Here is a 19105-nt window from a genome sequence, read left to right as displayed (position 1 = left end):
CTTGTTGCAATGACTGCAAGGTTTCCAGATCCTGTGGCTGCAAAACAAGCCCAAATCATCACCTCTCCACCACCGTGCTTGACAGTTGGTATGAGGTGTTTGTGCCGTTATGTTGTGTTTGGTTTTTTACAAACATGGTGCTGTGTATTATGGCCAAACATCTCCAGTTTGGTCTTGTCTCGTCTGTCCAAAGGACAATGTTCCAGAAGTCTTGTGGTTTGTACAGATACAACTTTGCAAACCTAAGCCATGCTGCCATGTTCTTTTCAGAGAGAAGATACTTTCTGGCAGCAATTCCAACAAGCCATACATGTTCAGTCTTCAATCATGAACTTTAACATTTAACATAATACCTGAGGCCTGTAGACTTTCAGATGTACCTCTTGGATTTTTTGCAATTTCTCTAAGCATTGCACAGTCTGACATTGGGGTGAATTTGCTGGGATGTCCACTCCTGGGAAGATTGGAAACTGTCTTGAATGTTTTCCACTTTTGAATAATCTTTCTCACTGTAGAATGATGGACTTTAAAGGAACACTATAGGGTCAAAACACAAACATGTATTCCTGACCCTGTAGTGTTAAACCCACCAATTAGGTGGCTTGACCACCCTTAAAAAAATATTTAAACTTACCTTATTTCCAGCGCCGGGCGGGTCCGCTGACATTGGCCCTGCCTCCTTGATGATGTCATCAGATCTGTCCACTTTTAGCCAATCCAATGCTTTGGATTTGCTAAAATCGGCAAGGGGGCCGGGCCAAACAATGTTTTGGCCAATCAGCACCTCCTCATAGAGATGTCTTGAGTCAATGCATCTCTATGAGGAAAATTCAGCATCCCAATGCAGAGACGCTGAACGGCACTGCTGCCTACTGTGCAGTACTGAGCCAGGAAGCACCTCCAGTGGCCATCTAAGGAGTGGTCACTTGGAAATATCCCTAGGGGCAATGTAAACACTGCCTTTTCTCTGAAAAGGCAGTGTTTGCATGAAAATGCCTGAAGGCAATGATTGTACTCATCAGAACAACTACTATAAGCTGTAGTTGTTCTGGTGACTATAGTGTCCCTTTAAATTGTTTGGAAATGGGCTCATAATCCTTCCCTGTTTGATGGATAGCAACAGTTGCTTCTCTAAGAGTGCTGATGTCTTTCTTCCTTGGCATTATGTTAACACACACACAACTGAATACTCCATAACAGCAAACTGTTAAAACTTAGTTTTTTTTTATAGAGGTGGTCACACTTACTGATTATGAATCAATCAAGGACATTTGATTAGCAGCACCTGTCTGCTACTTAGCCTCTTACATCCTATGGAAGCAGTAAAGGTGTACTTAGTTTTTCATACATGGCTTATCCATTTTGGCTTTATGTTAGTTAAATAAATCACGACACGGTGTAATATGTCATTTGTTGTAGTTCATCTGATGTTGTATTGACCTAAGTTTAAGACCTGTTAAGAACAGATGATTGTTATTATCCTGATATGTAAAACCATAGAATTCAAAGAGGTACTTTCTTTTTCTCATGACTGTAAAGGTATACATCCACTCACACAGAGGGAGAGAGATCAATGCAAAAAAAGTGCTTTGTTTGTTTTGAATTATTATTTTTTTAAAGTTCATGATAAGCCTGTTCTTTTGTTCTTTATTTACCTAAGAGCTTTATATCACATGTCAAACAGAAACAAATCCCAGAAACTGCCTCACTACAAAACAAATACTTGTAAAAAGCAAAAGAAAGAGGTTTGTAAAAGGGACCTTGCCTAGTGTATTGCCAAAAGTCTCATCAGAAATATTGGGACCTTTTTAAGAAAATGGCTGCTGCTCCTCTACCACACACTTCCAGGCAGTTGCATACACACACGGAATAGATTAGATAGATTAGATTAGACAGATTAGATCAGATAGATTGCATTAATCAGAGTAGGTTAGATAGATCAGATTAGATTAGATAGATTAATAGATAGATATAATCATACACACTTAAACATACTCACAGAGATACACACATTCTCACTCACAAACACACAGTTCTACATTTCCAGACACTCACTCATGCTGACTCATTGTGAGATACACACAGATATACAGCTACACACACACACATATACAGATGTACACTGCCTGACACCCCCCCAAACATGCACACAGATACACCTTACCACGTGCCCTCTAGTAAGAATTAAGAAAAAATCATACATTCCTAGGTATACACAAACATTGTCAGACACACTGACACTACAAGACAAAAAACACATAAACATTCCCAGACACCCCCTTCACATACACACACACACACACACAAACGCACACATCAGAAAATATACTATATATGTTTTAGCTGCCCTTCTTTTTCTTTCTTGTTTGCTGTAGGACATGGCTTGCCTAGCATCTAGTGGAGAGCAGAAAGTTGAGCTAACTGGCTCAGACCACACCACTTCCTGTGCACTAGGAAGAAGTGCTGAAGTACAAGAGTATTCTGCAATGCACTTATGTAAGAGTTTCAATCCATGAGAGATGGACAATGTGCTCTGGTTGGGGTAATATAAATTTATCCCTTGCCAGATCCCGTAGACTTAAAGTATCCTCCCAGATTCCTTTACTTGAATTGACTCATTACGGGAATACTGTCCGTAGCTTACTGAAGGCAACCATGGTAGGCTGACATACATAACCAAGTGGGTTATTCACTAAAGTGTGATCTGTCAGGGATGCAACGTGAAATTAAAGTGAATTTATAGTTTTGGACAAAAAACAAAACAAAACTGAAAACATTGCTTTCTTGAAAAATTCTTCCAATATCACTATTATGGCGTAACCATTTGAAATTCACTTTGCATTCTCAACAAATCACTCTTTAATGAATAATTGATTTTTTTTTTACTACGAATTTCGATTCAAATTATGAACGATTTGGCAAATATAGCTGACCAGAAATAAATCTCTGATTTGGCTGAACTGGTGGTTCTTTTTTGCATTGTTGACTACTCCATGAAGAGTTAAATCCTGTTGGTCAATGTTTTCTTGGATTCGTGGTGTAGGTTGGATATTATCAAGAATTTTCAGCTAAATTCATGTCTTGTTAATATCTATTTAGGGTTGCGCTAAATTACTTGAAGTATTTAAAAACAATTGCATGTTTATAGTACCAAATAACCCTACGTAGGGCTCACAATTTGCACTTGCTAACTAGCCATTAGCGAGTGAAAAACCAGTCCTGTTGAGCGTGCCATAGTCCATCCAGGCTTGCCTTGCCAAGTAACTTTATGCCTGTGTGCTACAGTAGGATTTGAAAGGGACACTATAGTCACCAGAACAACTACAGCTTAATGTAGTTGTTCTGGTGAGTATAATAGCTCCCTTCAGGCATTTTCATGTAAACACTGCCTTTTTAGAGAAAATACACCTCCAAGTGGCCACTCCTTAGATGGCCACTGGAGGAGCTTCCTGGCTCAGCGTCCCCTCTGCATGGAGATGCTGAATGTTCGTCATAGAGATGCATTGATTCAATGCATCTCTATGAGGAGGTCCTAATTGGCCACAATGGCATTTGGCCCCGCCCGTGCCGATTTTATCCAATGCTTTCCATTGGCTAAAAGTCGGTTATTTTGATTATGTGACAAAGGGGGCGGAGCCAGTGCCGGCAGACCCGCACGGCGGTGGAAATAAGGTGAGTTTGAACTTTTATAGGGAGGGATAAGGGGGAGCAAGTCGCCTAAATGGTGGGTTTAGCACTATAGGGTCAGGAATACATGTTTGTGTTCGTGACCCTATACTGATTCTTTAAGCCTTGATCCTTTAATTTAATTTTATAGCCGTGGAACTCTGTGACACACTCAAATGATCTGAGCTTCAAGAAAACAAGTGAAGAACACAGGGACAATGTTATTATGGGAACAAAGTGTATTTTTACCAAGAAAGAATGGTATATTAGATATGTAAGCATTGCAAAAATAACATTTAAAAGTTCTTGACTTCATTTTTCATTAATCCACTTGTAAAAAATAAATGCAAGTAAACTAAATATAGTGCTTACCTCATTATCTCCTTCCATTCCACTGCTCACTGTGCTTCGAGTGCTAGACCTGTTACTGGCACTGCCTGTATAAAAAAATATAATTACCACCATAAATAGAAGTCATTTTTTAACTCACAGGATAGCCTCCAGCAACTTTTTAGAAATCGTAACATAAAAACAAAAAAAAGAAAAACAAGGAAACTAGAAGGCGCTTCTATAGAAACTAATTCTAAATGGTAAAATGAAATAAACGCATAATCTCTAAACTGCTTCCCACACTACTTATGTATCCTTCTTACATAAACTTGAATCCAAAAATACTTAAATCAGGTGGAGCGCATCACACCCCTCAATTTGTAAACAAAATGTGTTGTCTAAAAATGGCAATTAAATTAAAACTAGGTGAGACAGAATTATTTGCACTTTAAAAAATTGTGTCTCACATAGTTTCAATTTAATTGGCACTTTTTAGACATCAAACGTTTTACACTGGCATTTTTGGCACTATAAAGAGGATCTTTCACTGTCTGGAGTCTTTGCATAATTTGGCCAGTGGTAAGATTTACTTACCTGCACCTGTCCCTTGGGGTCACTGCCATCCTCTTCCTGCTACTCCTCTTCAGCTCCTGGTGCTTCAGCTGCTAGGAGCCAATGTCAGAGTTGTGTACTTGCAAAAGAGTACAGCATTAACCCCTTAAAGACACATGATGGAAATATGCCGTCATGATTCCCTTCTGTTCCAGAAGTTGTGTCCTTAAGAGGTTAACGTTTATGGACTGCAGAATCCTCCATAGAAAAAGCTAATTTCCCTCTCATAGTGAAGGCTGGGAGAAATGACATGGCTTGGCAGCGGTAGCTCCGCCAGTGTCAAGTTTGGTATGATGGAGGAATAATATTGAGACAAAGTATTACTTTTTCTTAGTATATTGTTTGACTGGGTTGAAATTTCAGTGAAATCCCAACACAGTCAATCTAAGTATTTTATAGATTCTATCAATCTGAAGCACTCCACTGATTTAAGTTGTTTTGACTTTTTAAAAATAGACTATATTTATATAACAATGCACCTCATACTAAATCATTAAAGGAACACCATAGGGTCAGGAACACAAACATGTATTCCTGACTCTATAGTGTTAAAACACCATCTATCCCCCCTGGGTTCCTCCCCCCCCCCCCCCCCCCATTTGCCCCCTAAATATAGTAAAATCTTACTTTAATTCCAGCCTGCCGCTGCTGGCCCTGCCCCTTATCTAGTTGTGATCAAGCCACCTAAACACCAGTGAACTGTGCTAAAATAAAATTAAAATACTTAGCTTAGCTACACAGCCTCCCAAGGTTATTTCCCAGATAGTAACCAAACAATATCAATATCAAAATCTTAACTACATTTGAGCATTTTACACAATTTTGTATCAAATAAATATCCTTTTGTAGAAACATATCCTTGGATTGGTTTTTAGTGTGCCGGAACTTCCATCTACTGGGTTGGTGGACAGCCCCCTATTTGACATTGTGGGTGGCATCCATAAGGCGCTTTTTACATAAAAAATGTGTGAGTGCAATTGTGTAACTGCTTTATATATCTATATCAGACAATATTTGCACAATGTCATGTCTTTAATTTTAGGTACATCAGCAGGATCCCTACTTTTCTCGTTGTGTATATATCTCTGCCCCTCATCTGCCTGCCTGGCTGACATAATCAGAAATGGTGTTCTGAGCCAATCTCAATGCTTTCCCATAGAAATGCATTGGATTGGCTCGGACTGTCAAAGTGGCAGATAAGGGGCAGAGCCAGCACAAGCCAAACACAGTCCTGGCCAATCAGCATCTCATCATATAGATCCATTGAATCAATTCATCACTATGAGGAAAGTTCAGTGTCTCCATGCAGAGGGTAGAGACACTGAATGTCAATCACACTGTGCAGCACTGCCCCAGGAAGCACCTCTAGCAGCCATCTGAGGAATGACCACTGGAGTTATCCCTAGGCTGTAATGTTAACATGATTATACTCACCAGAACAAATACAATAAGTTGTAGTTGTTCTGGTGACTATAGCACTCACTACGGTGCTAATATGGAAATGTTCAAACAAAATGGCTGTTTGACTATTTAGATTACGAAACAATAATTTGTGAGCACTTTATTAATCACATGTACAGTCTGCATAACATCCATGCAGACTGAAAAACTCATGGAAAACACAAGCTGGGCTATTCACTGAGGTTTTAGAAACTCAAAGCGAATTTCAAATTATGGGCCAAAACAGCTGAAATAGAACATTTCTCACAGTCAGTTAGGCTTCCGGTTTAGATATCCTGCTCTAAATGTTTATATTAACTTAAAATTCATCTTTAATTCCCGAAAATACTCGACAACAACACTGAAGGTGTGTGCTACTATTCCGGATATAAACTGGAAACAGAAACTGAGCTGAAACGCATGCAATGGTATGCATGCATGTGCACGAGCAGGCTCTTCCAGGAAAAAGGGGAGGGCTTACAAAGACTCATAAGAACTGCAGCCTTTGAACACGCTTTTCAGAAATACCCCCAATGAATACATGCATGAAAATTAATGCACGTTTGCATTTGGGGTATATCTACTCAACAGTAATTTAAAAAAATATATATTTATTTTTTTCTAGGTTGCAGGGGAGTGCTTCTTTAAACATCCATGAGAAAATTATCATGCTTTTATAAGGGAGATTTATTGTAAGTCAGACACTATTCAAATGTGCATATATTTACATTTTATTTCCTTCCCCATGTTGCACATACTTCCTCTTTACTACTCCCCCGTTCGAGTTCCTCTCTTTTTTTAGGCCTCAATTTTCCACTTTTAGTTAAAGAGGAAATGACTACAGGCTACCAAAGTAATACAGCAGATCGTGATGAAAACTGTCATTTCAGGGAATTATGTTAAGGTCCTCAAAGTGTGATGAAGCATATACAGTATTTATAACATTGTGTCATTCAGTCTATTGCGAAATATAAGCCTGGTTAGATTTAGCAAGCTACAGGATATTGTTATGAGAGGCACCCTATTTTCTTTTGTATATAATTAGCATGCGGCTGGGGGTGCATTAAGTTATGATACATATCCAGGCAAGTAATTTTCACAGATTCAACTCCAATTGCCTGTAAAAACACACACAAAAATATATATATATATATATATATATTCAATAAGGGCACTTTAATCTAACAGGCATCTGGACATGTATGAGGTACTTTTATAAACTCCAATACTTGCTCCCCACTGGAATTTGAACATATTGCTCACTATCCCAGTTTATATTTAGATGAGTTTTTGTAAAAATGTTTATTAGGGTAATTTTGTTACCATGTTTACAAGGGCGTATACTAAATTAGAAATTCCCTTCCAATAATAGAATAACAGTGGGCTATTAATGACTTAAAATTGAACTGCAACATTTAAATAAAACATTGAAAATCACCTATAACATCTGCTAACCTTTTTACTTGAGATGTTCGGTTTTGTTTTGTTTTTTAATTTATATTAAAGATTTAGCAAAACATGTTCTCATAGACTTCCAGTGGAAGTGGTAGAGGTTAACAGTCAATTTATGTGATAGATGTTTATAGATTGTATTTAATATACACAGAATGAATATAGAATTTTTGTGATATACGCAGGAAATTAGGGAGCTATCTTCTAAACAGCTGAAAGATTAAAATTTAGAAAAGCATCACATTCTTTATTTAGATTTTTCATGCAGCTGTTTAGTAGATAGCTCCCTAATGGTACCCTTGTGGGATATTACCATTTTAAAGATACTAAACGAAGGCGCGAACAACATCTCCCTAATTTGGTAGCCTGAATTATGGCAATGCCACATTAAGGATGCCAAATTAGGAAGTCCTTACAGGCTAAAAACAAAAATAATGAAAAGCTCTTTTCTTAATTTTGTCGTTTCCGTTGCTTAATAGAGAATTCCCTATTTTGCTATCCTTATCAAAACAAATTAAAAAGTTGCGATAGATTTATTCCTAAATCATTTGTTTTCAGTTTGTTTTGTTATGTAGGAATTCGGAAGACAGATCGTTGTTACATTGTGTCCCTGAAGAGAATAAATTGTCTGAAGAGGTACCAAATCCCCTTTACCCTGTTTGACCCTTTCCCTGCTGATTGATCACTGCCAACAGTGATCAAAATACAGATCACAGTACTTTACTGTGATCTAGTTGTTTTTTTCCCCCTCAGCGGTTAAATTAGATTTTTTTTGTAACCCTAAGGGGTTAGTTAGTTGGGGTGGGTGGAATTTAGTGGGAATTGGGGAATTTAGTGATAAACTAGTTAGGGGTGAAAAGTAAAAAAAATGAAAGTTTAGTTATTTCATTAAAGTTTATTACCGTAGTACACAATGTTTAGGAAGTATAGCGCAGAGGAGGCTTATGCCCTGTTAGCGGCCGACTCAGAGGCCACAGACACTGCCTCGGAGAGTGACGCAGGGGACAGAGACTATGTGCCAGATACTGCAGGACCATCAGGATAAATCACTGATTTCCCTGATGCTGAACATGGTGCAGATGACTGGGTACCCCCTAATCATTTTTCACCAGACATTCCACAGTTCACTGCAAATCCTGGCATACAGGCTGACCTGTCTGGCTATAATGCACTAGACTAGATTGTATGCAGCTGTTCTTGGGGGGATGATATTTTTGGGAAGATAGTCACCCAGAGTAATCTGTATGCTGAGCAGTATCTGGCACACAATCAAGAGTCTCTCATCACCAGAAAAGAGAGATGGAACCCAACAAGTGTGCCAGAATTGAAACAATTCTGGGCACTGACAATGCTAATGGGTATAATGAAAAAAAAAACACCATTAGAATGTATTGGTCTAAAAACCCCATTTGCAATACCCCCATTTTTCAGTAGGCCCAGATATGAAGACATACTGCGATTTAAGCACTTTAGTGATAATACGAAGTGCCCCCCAAAAGGTCATCTGCAGTATGATTTGGAATATAAAATACGCCCTCTAATTGCCAACTTTAACAAAAAATTTGCCACTATTTATACCCCCCAAAAACATATTTCTATTGACGAATCCCTCATGAAGTTTAAGGGAAGACATGGGTTTAAACAGAACATCCCATCCAAAAGATCCCGATATGGGATCAAATTTTATAAGTTGTGTGAAAGTAGTAGTGGCTAGGTGTACACCATCCGTGTATACGAAGGAAGGGATAGCCACCTTGATCCCTCAGGTTGCCCAGATATAGTAGGGATAAGTGGTAAAATTGTCTGGGACCTAATCTTGCTGTTACTAAACAAGTGATATCACTTATATATTGATCATTTTTACAACAGTATCCCACTTCTAAAAATGCTGTACTGCTTTTAGACCGTGGCCTGTCGCACTATACGGAAGACTCGCACAGGTTTCCCAAAGGCTCTAGTAGAAAAAAGATATAAAAAAGGGGGAAAAAGCAGCTCTCTGCCAGGGACTAAAGTACCGCGATAAAAATGAGGTGTTCATCCTAACCACTATCCATGGTGAACGCACTCGCAAGGTCACAGTTCGTGGCAGAGGAGAAATTAAATGGGTACCAGTCTGCATAAAGCATATGGGGGGAGTTGACCTGTTTGATCAACTGATGCAGCATTATATGATCATGCAAAAGACCAGGGCATGGTAAAAAAAAGTGGGCATATATATAATGCAGACGGCAATCCACAATGCCTTTGTAATTTTTAAAAAGGCAAATGCTGAGCTGAAATGCACGTTTCTTTCATTTCCGTTTTAGCTAATTTCTGGGCTGCTTGAGTGCCACACACGGGGAACATCAATGGAGCCTAGCAGAAAAATGGAGGAAGGTCACTTCTGCTTCAGGGTTCCATCAAACCCCAAAAAGAAAACCCCTCAGAAAAGGTGCAGGGTGTGTTACAAGAGGGGCGAACGAGCAGAGACCAGTTATTACTGCCCTGATTGTGCCTCTCAGCCTCTCTGTGCCTCTATGTATTGGCCACTGTTTTAAAACTTTCCACACCCAGGCCTAATAAGTAGACCGGTTTTGGGGTGTGATTTTAGTCATCTGTCTGATTATTTTGTTACCGAATCTTGGCTTTGTCTCCCGTTTATCCTGTCTTCTCTGATCCTTGACCTCGGCTTGTCCTATCGTTGTTCCGTTTCTCTTTACTCCTGTGACCTCAACTTTTAACTTCACTATTCTCTGCTTGTATAGCCCGGCCATTCTAAGGACCGGTATTAAGAGTTTCTCTCTCTGTGTTCTCTCTCTTTGTGGTCTGTATGTGTGTTTTGGTTCCGGAATCTGTGACAGCATTGCCTGTGATGCAGATGACTGGGTACTACCCCTGATAAGTTTACACCAAATATTCCCCCTTTCACACCAAATAGTATGCACTTGTTCATAATTTGAATTGATGAGCTGCTTGTATTTAAAAACTAGATGTGGCCTTTGATAGGTAATTTGCATTCATGAGCTGCTAAAATGAGACTTAGGCCCAGCATCCTCTTTTGAAAAATATGAAATTGGTGTGCCTTAAATGTGCCCCTTCAACATCCAGCAAAAAAAAATGATCCTCCGCTCAATGGGACCTGATGGAATACACCCAAAGTTATTAAAAGAGCTTAGTGGTGTACTAGCAAAACCATTAACAGATTTATTTAACCAATAATTGTTAACAGGAGTAGTCCCAAAAGATTGGAAGTTAGCGAATGTTGTGCCCATTCACTAGAAAGGTAATAGGGAGGAGTTGGGCAACTATAGGCCAGTAAGCCTTACTTCAGTAGTGGGGAAAGTGATGGAAACCATGTTAAAGGATAGGATTGTTGAACATCTAAAAACACATGGATTTCAAGATCAGAGAAAACGTGGGTTTACTTCAGGGAGATCATGCCAAACTAATCTAATTGATTTTTTTTTGATTGGGTAACTAAAATTATAGATCAGGGTGGTGCAGTAGACATTGCTTACCTAGATTTCAGTAAGGCTTTTGACACTGTTGCACATAGAAGGCTTATCAATAAACTGAAATCTAAGTTTGGATTACAATATTGTTGAATGGGTAAGGCAGTGGCTGAGTGACAGGCAACAGAGGGTTGTAGTCAATGGAGTATATTCGAAGCTTTGGCTTGTCACCAGTGGGGTACCTCAGGGATCTGTACTTGGACCCATTCTCTTTAATATTTTTATTAGTGATATTGCAGAAGGTCTTGATGGTAAGGTATGTATTTTTGCTGATGATACTAAGATATGTAACAGGTTTGATGTTCCAGGAGGGATAAGTCAAATGGCAAATGATTTAGGTAAACTATAAAAATGGTCAGAGTTGTGGCAACTGACATTTAATGTGGATAAGTGCAAGATAATGCATCTTGGACGTAAAAACCCAAGGGCAGAGTACAGAATATTTGAGTTGAGAGTCCTAACCTCAACATCTGAGGAAAGGGATTTAGGGGTGATTATTTCTGATGAATTGACAGACAATGTAATAGAGCAGCAGGAAATGCTAGCAGAATGCTTGGTTGTATAGGGAGAGGTATTAGCAGTAGAAAGAGGGAAGTGCTCATGCCATTGTACAGATCACTGGTGAGACCTCACTTGGAGTATTGTACGCAGTACTGGAGACCATATCTTCAGAAGGATATTGCTTCCTTAGAGAGAGTTCAGAGAAGGGCTACTAAACTGGTTCATGGATTGCAGGATAAAACTTACCAGGAAAGGTTAAAGGATCTTAACATGTATAGCTTGGAGGAAAGACGAGACAGGGGGATATGATAGAAACATTTAACACAGGTTACTGGCTATGGGGGGGATAATGTATAATAAACACAGGTTACTGGCTATGGGGGATAATGTATAATAAACACAGGTTACTGGCTATGCAGGATAATGTATAAAAAACAAAAAAAATACAAAAAAAAAGTGCAGTTTCAGAATTAATCTAAATTGTATGCTGTCTAGGAGGTGGGAGGGTCTGGGAGGGAGGGTCTGCTGCTGATTGGCTGGAATGTGTCTGCTGACTGTGAGGTACAGGGTCAAAGTTTACTCAATGATGACGAATAGGGGGCAGACCGAACATCGCATATGTTCGCCATTCGTGGCGAACACGAACATGCGATGTTCGCCAGCGAACCGTTTGGGACATCACTAATCAGCACACTTTAAACATAAACACTCTCAAAAATCAGCCAAATCCATCCAGTAGATCAAAAGTTAGACGGAAGTCCTTTATGACCGACCGCAAGCACATTTTCCTGCCCAAAACAGTTCCATAGATTTGGGCTGTGCGGCCGGTCAATTTCGTGCAGAAAAACTACTAAGTCCCATTCGAACGTGCATTTGAATCTTCGAACGGGACTTAGTCTCTGCAGCTGAAAATTCAGTATGGAAGAAGGTAAGGGTCAGCGGTGTTCGCGGAAATGTGTAGCCGATTTTAGTTCCATGTATTTGGCTACACATACCGCTGACCTAGTTCGAATGAACAAAGATGGCCGCTGCCACGTGTTCGTTTGCACGAACATCGGCCACCCAGCGCTCGGCAATTAACCTGCAGTAACCTCACAGCCTGGAAGATAAATTGCCTGCACACTTCCACTTTTGGGTGGTCCGCCTGTGTGGTACTTGGTTCAGTAAGCCCCATTTACTGAACCAAGTGGAAGAAAGCCAGGGACAAGTTATTTTACAGGTCTGGGGACATAGTCTTAAAGGGGCATTGTTCACCAAAGTCACAATATGTCCCCAGACGGTTCTTAAAGGGCCATACACACCCAATAAAAGTCCATACGTTTTCAGGGGCACAATCTCCCAGGGGCCATAGTCATGAGGAAGGAGGCTGGCAAATAGGCTTCTCCACAACCCAGGGAAGTAGGGCAATTTGTCATTTAAAGGGCCAGTTACAAATAGCAGTTTGTAACAATTAATATATAGGGGTGTATATAAAAAATACCCCTCTGTCTCATTCGAGATATCTTTGCCAGAGGCTCAAGGAAGGAAGCTGAAGGGTCAGTGTATACATATATGTATATGTTACATCAACTTAAAGCCCTTTTGGTCCTTTAACCCCTTAAGGACACATGACATGTGTGACATGTCATGATTCCCTTTTAATCCAGAAGTTTGGTCCTTAAGGGGTTAAAAAACTTCATATAATATGTGTTAGTGCAATAAACTAGTAAAATGCAAATTGCAGTTGAACAGCAAACAGCAAAAAATGCAAATATTGCTTGTGTCATTAAGTGCAAGACAAGCTTTTGAAGCTGGTTATAGGTCAAAACATTGGTGATCCAATAAAACTGCCTTGAAGATATCACAGTGGGTGCCTGAGATTCTTTTCATTTGTATAGATTGTATGGGATTTGCTGACCCATGCTCAGTGCACCCTGTGTTAAATTATATGATCGAGTGCAACCCTCCTTTTTCTCTTAAGCTTTTAAAGCTGTGTCCTCGAAGGGTTAAACACAGACCACTAACACCTGTTTATAGGGATTGCATAGGACGCACATGGTAGCCTGTGAAATTTGTCTCAAACACCCCTAGAGGCAATTGGTAGTGATGCAGGTAACCATCTCCAAATGTACATGACACACAACAATATGACATGACAGTATACACGTTGTACTAGGAAATTACTGATCTGGGTAATCACACGTCCAAACCAATAACTGTGTGCTCCAATGTATCCAGCTACAGTTAATAAGTAATTGAAAACTGTATCACTTACTTGCAGTGCTAGATGTGCTGTCGGTTTTCCAATTTCCTCGTCTGATCTCTTTTTTTTGTGGAATACTAAAGATAGGACCTGAATCATAAACAGCGCAGTCTGGTTTAGTCTCCGTGTTTTGATTCCGACGAATAGGCTGTGTGATCTCTAAATCTAGAACAAAAGTTAACATAAGTATGCTAATAGCACATGTTTTCTCTCTTACAAATTGTACATTGTAAAACTTATATTTGTGAATACATTCTGACTGCATAAAATTCTAAATTATTGCATGTCTACCTTGGAGAAAATATCAGTGAATATACATGTGATCCTCAAACAGGAAATAAAATTAGCTTAAAAAAAAAAAAATAATAATATATATATATATATCAAATAATGTCCCAAACTATGATAACGGACATACAGTCTAAGTCTACTACTACTATTATTTCAGCAGCTACTGCTAGTACTACTGCAACTGCTCCTTCTATTATTACAACTGCTGGTACTGCAAGTATTGACGCTACTTCCAGGCAGTTTTCTGTCTCCCGGGTGTTAGGATCCGGCCTGTTGCTGACAGGGTGGATGGATTATTGTGAGTGGCTGGAAATGACCGACTGTCATGGTCCATATTGGTACCAATGACAAAGTTAAAGGAAGATAGGTGACTCTAAAGAATAAGTTCAGGTAACTGGGAAGCAAACGTAAAGGGACACTATAACAACTACAGGCTTTTTGGCAGTGTTTGCGTTGCTCCTTAGGAACACCTAATATTTGCTAAATATTTGATTTTATATTTTTATTATATTTGATTTGGTTTAATTCTAATATGATGCAACCCTTTGAAGTTATTTTATGTTATACATATGTTAATTAAGTCTGTACTACTGCAAAGTATTGCTGGATGTTTGCTCTCAAGCATACACCCTATTTATTTATCTATCTATCACCAAGTAAGTCTTTAAGGGTTATAACTCCCTCTTATCTCCCGTTACCCTCCTCTTTCCCCCCTCTTTCCCCCCCTTCTATTTTTCTTTCCACCTAAACTATAGAATCACATGAAAAATGTTTCTAATTTCTCATTTTTTTTCTTTTCAATTGAAAAAGTTAACTATTAACTACAAGAAAAAAAACTATATAAGGAAGTAATTGTACTGTTGTTACTATGCACTTTTTTTTGGGTTTTGTTTTGTTTGTACTCTTTCTGTACATTCGATGTATGTATCTCCATACACAATTTGTCTTGTATGTATTCAATATAAAAGTATTGCATATATTGATGTAAAAATATAAAACGTTTAATAAAAAATATTTGAAAAGAGTTGACAATCTCAGCCAATCCAATGTAAATAAGATGAGTTTTCCCCTATTTAAGGGGCACAATGGGGGGCAAAGGGCTGAATAATGTTTTTCATACTATAAGGTCAGGAATACAAGTTTGTATTCCTGATCCTAAAGTGTTCCTTTAACCCCTTAAGGACCAAACTTCTGGAATAAAAGGGAATCATGACATGTCACACATGTCATGTGTCCTTAAGGGGTTAAGAAGAGGACCTCCAAGGTGGTATTTTCTGAAATATTGCCTGTGCTACACGCTACAGTGGAACGGAAGCAGGAGATTAGGGAGGTCTTGGTGTAGGAAGGAAGGTTTGGGTTTTTTAGAGCACTGGGCTAATTTTCTGTTTGGCTACAATCTTTATTCATAATGTATTACACCTAAGTGGAAGAGGGTATTTTGTGCTGGAAGAGAGGATGATGATAATATTGGAGAAAGCTTTAAGCTAGGAGAGGAGGGGGTCAAATAACAATAAATGTGGTAGATACCATAGAGAGGAGATTGAATTCAGATACTGCAGGTGAAGATGGGGGGGAGTGGTAACATTAGCAGACAGAGCAAGAAGGTATTAAATACATGTTGTTCAAATAAAGTAAAAAAAACAAAACAAATGGTACCTTAAAATGTCTACTTGTGTAAGAAAATAGGGGAGCTTGAGATATTGGCACACAGGGAGCAGCATGACATATTTAGGATTACTGAGAATTGGTGGGATAAAACACTTGGTAGGGCTATTCATTTAAATAGATATACATTATTCAGGAAGGATAGAAAAAATAGAAAATGGGTGGAGTGTGTCTTTATATTAAAACTGATTTGAAGCCAAGTGTTAACTAAATTGTGTGTGAGATGATACAAGTGAGGATGTGGAAGCCTTATGGGTAGAAATATGCATGGAAGGAAACAGGGGATATCCATTAATAGTTGGAATATGTTAAATACACCCAAACATTAAAGGGATTCTATAGTGCCAGGAAAACAAAGCAGCTTTCCTGGCACTATAGAATCCTACATTGCCCCCTACATCGTGCCCACCTGTCCCGGGGCACTAAAGGGGTTTTACCTGAATCCACTTACCTGAATCCAGCACCAATGCCCCTACGCGATTGGTCAGGCTCCGTGTCAGCAGGGGAGACCTAATGCACATGCATAATTAGGAATAGAAAAATCTGATGCTGGAGTTCCTCATGCATAGCGTGAGGGCATCCAGCATCAGATACCGGACCAAAGGTCTGTTAGACAGCCACTAAAGGATGAGTTCACCCTGACACTGTGGGGTTAATGGACATGGGACATTGCACCCAGACTACTTCAATGAGCTGAAGGGGTCTAGGTGCCTACAGTGTCTGTTTAATACTGATGGGAAGGACCAACTGCTACCTCACATTAATAAGACTGCACAAATGGGTAATTTCTTAATTGTTGGAGATTTTAATTGCCAGATATTGATTGGGCCAGATGGGCTAGTAGTACAGTAAAGGGAAACAGGTTTCTGAATCTGATAATCTCAATTAGTAGAAGCGCCCACTAAAATAGATGCTCCTCTGTATCTTGTCATAATTAATAATATTAACTTATTTTCAAACAGTCAAGTTAGGGAGCAATGGGAAAACAGTGACCGTAATATGGTATAATGTGAGATTAACTAAAAATAAGCAAGATTATATGGACTGTACAAATAATTTTTTTTAAAAAGTCTGAATTCAATAGGATAATGGCCATCTTTACGACAAATTGACTGGCGGTAATTATTCACTGACGAAAGTACAGAGGATAAATAGAAGGTCTTAAACAAATCTACAAAAGTACATTTCTCAATACATGCCAATGAGAAACAAATATAAAAGAAGCAATTTAACCCCTTAAAGAATGAGACAGTTGTACACGTTGTAATCTAAACAAAAACTGGAATTTGCGTTATGTCTACTTTTGTCCTTTATGCACTTTATAGTACTGCACATTATCACTTTATGATATCTCTTGCACTTTATATTACTAGTAGCACTTTATATGATTCAAATATATATGGCACAGTTTTTATTCACTGTAGCAACACTTTCTCCTGGGGCTAACCTGTATGTCACCATGGCATTGGGTGATATGTATTAATGATTGAGTCAGTGCTATACACTAATTACAGCTGTTTTCAGCTTGATCTTTGTCTCATATGACCGTTTCCTGCACGATGCACTATTATGTTTTTTTCACCTAAATTTTAGCATGCCTCCCGTTTCGATCACTGCCCTTATTTATATGAGCGGAGTGATTGTTAAGACTGTTGCCTGGGAGACGGGTTACCCGATACGTAGGCACGTAAGCTGAGGGGGCGGGACGCATACTGATGCACGCGCATACCCGGAAGTTCACTAGGTGCCGGCGGGAACGAACGGGAGCACACCTGGGTGAGTGGCTTTATTGATTATTATGGTATATATTGTCTTTTGGTGTATAATATTTTGTTGCCTTGTTGTCCTTTTTGACCCTGAAGAAGGTCCCGAACGGGGACCGAAACGTTGGTCGTTATTTTTAACATTATCTAATACATTTTTTGTTTTAAAGTCCGGAGAGCAGCCTTTCTTGTTGGATTTTATATATATATACACTTTTTATAAAATACACTTTTATTAATGATTTATGTATGTGTATGTGCATATAAAAGTACTTGGATCATATATAAATGATCCAAGTACTTTTATTTACTTTATTAAACTTTTATTTACTTTGTTAAACTTTTTATTAACTTTAATTAAATTCTAAACTTTTTTACAGACATTAGGGGTACTGCCTGAGAGCTCAGGCAGGCCCCCTACAGGCACTGCATAAACCGGCTATTCTGGGCATGTGGAAAGAGAAAAAATCAGCGCTAGATTGCCACACAAGAAAATAATAATAGTAAGGCTGCAATCCTTAAAGGGGAGTCCCCTATAATCCCCTAATGATAAGAAATGATGCAAAATAGAACAAAAAAAGGTTGCGCCTAAAATATACAGTAAAACATATAAGAGTGTATAATAAATAATATAAAATAATACAATTTAATATTAAATATTAAATGAAATATAAATGTATAATTGGCAATAGTCCAAAGCACTTATCATAAGTCCATAATGGTAGATGCCGTGTATAAGAACAGGGATCCTGAGGCGTAAAATGGGGTGTGTCTTCACAAAGGTGTCCTTGAAATCCAGTGAAGTAATATGTGAAGAAAAAAGCAAGAGGAACTCCAATGGATCACAAAGACCTCAGGGGGAAAAGGTGGGTCACAACAAGGCCGGGGGGTGGATCGGGCAGAGGGGAAATGCCTGAGCTCCCAGGCAGAACCCAGGATCGCGACCGCCGTTGGGGGAACAGCGGGGACCCGGTAAGTCCAAAGGACATCAGAGACATTCTATGCCGCCTGCCGGCATTTAGGACCGCCCTAAAAAGGAGGGCATAAAACGCCCGCCATCCTTAAGGGGTTAATCAAGGAAGATCAGGGCAATTAAACAATGCTTTCTTATAAGGAATTCTAATGCGAGCGCAGTACTTTCTATGCTTGCGCATTAGATCACCCCCTCTGCCGGCTGACGGCAGTGGAGGAGCATGTGTGGAGTTTGACCCAGTACCGAGGGACGTCGGTGGCGGATTCAGGTAAGTGACTGCAGGGTTTTAACTGCTGCTGGTATTAGTACAAGTGCTGCATATACTCTGGACTATGCTTTGAGTTCAGCTAATCTGGATACTTCATACCCCTAAGACACTTCTGTTTTCTGAAGTACTCTATGTGTGAAGAGTTTGTCCTCTTTTCTTATGTTACAAAAAGTGCAGATTTAGACAGAAATTGGCACTTGTATAAATTACCCTCATTACACACCAGTGGCTGACAATCAGACAACCAGTCCTGTTAATGGTTTACTAAACAATGATCAATTTATTTTAAAATAAATTGAGTAGTGGAGTGTCCCTTTAAATCTAAAATTCTCTTTAAATTCCCTTTGAGTACTTTGCTTAAAATTTCAAATTCTCTAGTAAAAGCAACCATTACAGAAAAGAACAGTTTGT

At 39.0% G+C, this 19105-nt stretch overlaps 1 protein-coding gene across 3 annotated transcripts in view; it reads right to left on the bottom strand.

Moving 5' to 3' along the window:
- Positions 1 to 19105, bottom strand: part of PIK3AP1 (phosphoinositide-3-kinase adaptor protein 1) — a 114440-nt gene that overhangs the window by 2896 nt on the left and 92439 nt on the right. For all 3 annotated transcript variants that reach the window (XM_063435220.1, XM_063435222.1, XM_063435221.1), the window contains 2 exons: positions 13747 to 13899; positions 4039 to 4103 (listed from right to left, as the gene is read on the bottom strand). In XM_063435220.1, coding sequence (XP_063291290.1) covers positions 4039 to 4103; positions 13747 to 13899 — 218 coding nt within the window. The remainder of the gene's footprint in view (positions 1 to 4038; positions 4104 to 13746; positions 13900 to 19105) is intronic.

The sequence above is a fragment of the Pelobates fuscus genome, chromosome 10, assembly GCF_036172605.1.
Source record: "Pelobates fuscus isolate aPelFus1 chromosome 10, aPelFus1.pri, whole genome shotgun sequence".
NCBI lineage: Eukaryota > Metazoa > Chordata > Amphibia > Anura > Pelobatidae > Pelobates > Pelobates fuscus.
Note: the sequence above shows the minus strand (reverse complement) of the source record. Positions and strands in the feature narration are given on the sequence as shown.